The 4,620-nt window shown below is 25.9% G+C and overlaps 1 protein-coding gene across 1 annotated transcript in view; it reads right to left on the bottom strand.

Moving 5' to 3' along the window:
* Positions 1–1,655: 1,655 nt before the first annotated feature.
* LOC108574639 (inositol-pentakisphosphate 2-kinase) overlaps positions 1,656–4,620 on the bottom strand; it is a 60,316-nt gene continuing 57,351 nt past the window's right edge. Inside the window, 4 exon segments of the mRNA XM_017937265.1 lie at positions 1,656–1,947; positions 2,025–2,424; positions 2,639–2,845; positions 3,031–3,450. Of these exon segments, the coding sequence (XP_017792754.1) occupies positions 1,778–1,947; positions 2,025–2,424; positions 2,639–2,845; positions 3,031–3,450 (1,197 nt within the window). The 3' untranslated portion in view covers positions 1,656–1,777.

Below are 4,620 nucleotides of genomic sequence, written 5' to 3'. Positions count from 1 at the left end.
ATTGATTAGTGAACTATTACTTTTATTAATAGTATATTTATTTCGTTATATTATTGAGTATTATTGTTCGTCAAATGTATAATATTTTAAACGGTTTATTAAATTTCACGAAAGTTCTTAAAACACCCCTCCAATACACTCCTGATTCAACTAACTCTAGTAAATGATTACTCCCACCCTATTTTAATCGTGTCATTCATAACTGTACAGCGCGCTTTTATGAAACAAGTAATCATACGAAAATTTTACCAAATTATTTGTAAAAAATATTTGCACATCTACTAAAATTAGGAATATGTTGTCAATTAAATTAGATTCTTTTATTCATCAATATTATAATGTTCTATTTTATTAATGTATTTGCGGGAAAATTATGATTAATTGGCAATTTAAAGTTTAAGTTGATCTGTTTCTAATCGCTTCAATTTGTTAACGAGATAAATATGATATGTATAATATATATGTGCATTTTAAATCTTTACTTGCTAATTTTATCTTATGAATATTTATTTGCAAATGCTGAAAAATATACAATTAAATTTTATAACTTTTGTTTTGTTTATAAAAGCTATTACAATTATTTTATTATTATGTTAAATTTGATCACACGATAGTCATTTATTTTAATTAAAAGAAAAAGGAAGAATATAAAACTAAGCTTCGTTAAAAGTTTGACATTCGATTTATGATATAATATAGATCTTAGTATTTAAGTAGAATCAAATATCACTCTCAAAATCCACTTGCATTCGTATGGAGAGTGAATTTTATTTTTAAAAACTTTTACACTCGATACATATTTTTTTTTTAATTAATCAATTACTACTTTCTGATTGAAGTCATTTAGAAGCTATCATAATTATATTTACGTATTATAATACATATTTGCAATACAGTTCAATATACTGCATATACATTTACGTTTTTCTTTTAGAGAGGAGAGGAAATGAATCTATGTACAGAAACCAATAAAAAATGTCAAACACATTTTTTTATCTATAACTTAGTTTCTTCTAAAAAATTCTCCTAAATCAAGTACACTTTTGTATTAACTCTTACTACAAGCTATTATTTGTATGTTGATACATATTGGTTTAAATATTGACCAGTTATTTGTGAGGTCATATTAAAGATGTAATCTGTAATCTAAAAATAAGTAAAAAATATGTTACATAGTACACTTTATTCATAGAACTTATTTATTTTTCACTTGTAAAATTACAAATAACTTATACATAAGTAAAACAACAATACGCTTTTTTCAATAATATCATAAAAAGGTTGATGTTAAAAACTTGCTATTGCATTTGTACTTGTCTATTTTGTATTTCTCACATATCATTCTTACTTGCTCCTTAATGTATGTTATATTCAATAATGATGTGTTATTATAGTAACTTGTTCATAAACGAGTATTTATTATTAACTCAATATTATTTGAAGAAAAATTTGAATTTTTAATTTAATAATAATTGGATAATAAAAAGCTTCAGGCTTTCAAAGTTATATTAAACAAACGCATACATCTTCATGTTTAAATTTCGAAGCATTAGATGTGTAGCATCTAATATCATTTAATTTTGCCTTATGACACTTTTTTCTATGTACAATCGTTTTGAAGATATAGCTTGTCCCAATTGCGCGAGACACCCTGTATTTTACGTATTCCAGAAATACGTTGGCTATAGTTGTAGCTATTTGTAAAATATGTATAACTAGGAACGTCGCACGATAAACGTTCAGTTAGAAACTATTTTTATGCTAATCGTTTTTCGAATCACAATTGATTTTCAATCACAAGTTCTCCTTCAAGAATTGATATTGCTGAATTTAGTACATCTGTGTCTCGTTGACGATGTTTTTCGATGCAACTAAGACTCTTTGGATCAATATCTGAAATCCCGATGTTACAGATAAAACTATGACCATCTGGAAGTTGTATCATATCTGTACAGGCAGACGATAATAATATAATAATATTTTATATTGAAATGTTAATAATACGACTTTTACTCATTATTTACAGAATGAAATATTTTTAGTAACTTACGGATTTACTTCTCGAAATGACATTAATATCGAACAATCCCTAGCACATGAAAACAGAAGATAATTTTGCAAGCACGATATTTCGGTGTTTGTGAGAGAATCCGTTCCCTTTTTATTATAATGTACATTATCTTCATTATGTATTATGTTAGATTCATTATACCATAAATTAGTCTTTTCAAAATTTATTGGAAATAATATTGATCTCGATATAAGAGGAACATTTCCATTAGATATATTAATGTGTTTGTTTTCATTACGATCGCTATCAAGCTTTGATTTTTTCGAAATCGAACTATCTTTGGCACATGTTTGTATGTAAGACTCTCTCAATGCTTCTGTATTTCCGTCTTCTGCATATTCCGTAATAGTTTTCTGAAAAATAAAAGAACGGTTAGAATACTATAATGTAAAAAATTTTCGGCATACAAAAATATATTAGACATTATAAATAAATTTGTATAAAACTGTAGAAAATTGTAACATATAATAGTTTTATAACACAATTACAGTTGCAATAATGTTCTTGTAAATAATCACTCGTTAATTTTTTATTAAATAATCGAAACATACGTAAAAATTTACCTACTTTCTGTTTGAAAGAAGATATTTGATGATCACCATGCTTGTGCAGTTTTAGTAAATTGGAATATATTATGTCATCGGTTAGCAATGAATGAAACTTTAAGTAGGTATTATAAACATATTCTGAAGAAATAAATGGTAGCCTCTGCATACGAAGGATTCGTTCTAGCACCGAGTTATTTGGTAATGTTTCACCCTTTAAATTGCATATCTGAAATTTACAGTAAAATTGATAATAATTTTTTCTTATCAGATTAATGAAAGTACTTAAAGAATGATATGAACTGTTAAAGTCAACACACTATATATATATAGCATAAGTAAAATGATTTGTATCACTAAAAAAAGTTTTCATTCAATTCATAGAAAACATTATAAGAGTTGCAATATATTTACCTTTCCATTAAAATACAGCAATTTCTTGACTTTTGCAACTAGATCAGACTTTATATATTGGACTGCCCTCAAATCTTGGTCAGTAGATATGCATAATTCGTGTGCAGGAGATGTATTTGACTTAAATTCTTCTGAACTAAATGGATGCAAAAGAGCAGCACAAATTAAATTACAGAATTTGTCAACATATTCTTTGTTGGCAGAATTGACAGAATTGTGAAACCATTCCGTTAAGACACATTTAAGACCGTTTGGCAATGATTCTTGATCGTAAACCACAATGCCATTCTTAAAAATTTTCAGATTGTTTTGTGGTGATTTTAAAAGTCCTTTCAGCGCTGATTTCATGCGTTCTTCTACTCCCGAAAAAAGATCAAACGGACAATAAGTGCTACGAGATGTAATAATTTTCTTTTTCAGCTGAAATTACAAAAGATCATAAACTTTCTATTTTTTCCCTTATCCAACTAATGGGAATTTAATAATTCAAAAGATATTATTGCTAGTTCTTGCTGATTTTGACATTATATAGCTGATACGATAAATTTTTTTTCTTTGGAATTATTAATTTTACAAACATGTTTCTTCATTCATTTCATTTTCAATGATACAGTTTGTTTGAATATTTTTTTTGTAACACAAAAACTATTTTACTATTCCAAAACAATATTCCAAAAATTACAAATTACTGTTAAAAAAAAATCCTTATTTTAGGTAAAATTACCTTTCTAAGAGAAATTTCTTTTCAAAAATTTGGTGAAGTCAATACAAATAAATGAATACTTTGCACATAAATAATTTAATAAAAAATCAAAATAGCCAGAATCAGGAAGCTAATAGATTTCACAAAATCAATTAACTGTATCGTTTATTTACTCCTAATGGATTCAGCATTAATTTTTGGCTAATATCACATATATATTAAAATATACTCTTACTGCTCTATCTATGCTTCATTTTTGTAATTTCTACCAGATTGTGATACTTGTATAGTAAGTAAAAAAGAATGATGTTTGACACGTTTATTACTATGAAAAAGTGTGACAGTCAATATTGGCAAAAACTAGTCACCTTTAATAAAAATCTCAACCTAACTATTGAATTTTGGGGGCATCTTTATAAGATATTTGCAGTTAAAAAGAAATCCCTAAATTGATTGATAAATTTCTGTTTGCACATAATAAAATACCCCATAGACATTATTATAAATGAGTTGGTATTGGTAATTGTTATTATACAGAGTGAGGCATCAAAAACGTAAGAGTTTAATATTCTCAAAATTATTTCCAATAACAAAACATTTTACTAGGCAAAGTTAAACTATATTAGGGAATAAATTCTTTGATAGAGATTGCATTTTTCTGCATTTAGAAGTCAAAAATTATTCAGGGTTATCGTATCTTAATATAGAAAAACGCAATTTATTCTAAATAAAAATTTGCTTCCATTCTTGCGCCTCATTCTGTATATGTATACTGTAAAACTAAATTACAGCATTAATTGTAACGAGATAGAGTATTTAAAAAAAAAATGCGTATATAATAAAAGTAATTTTAAATAATATATAACAAATAAATTAATTAAAAGAAA

Source organism: Habropoda laboriosa, unplaced genomic scaffold, assembly GCF_001263275.1.
Source record: "Habropoda laboriosa isolate 0110345459 unplaced genomic scaffold, ASM126327v1 scaffold175, whole genome shotgun sequence".
Classification (NCBI taxonomy): domain Eukaryota; kingdom Metazoa; phylum Arthropoda; class Insecta; order Hymenoptera; family Apidae; genus Habropoda; species Habropoda laboriosa.
This window is presented reverse-complemented; position numbering and strand designations above follow the sequence as displayed.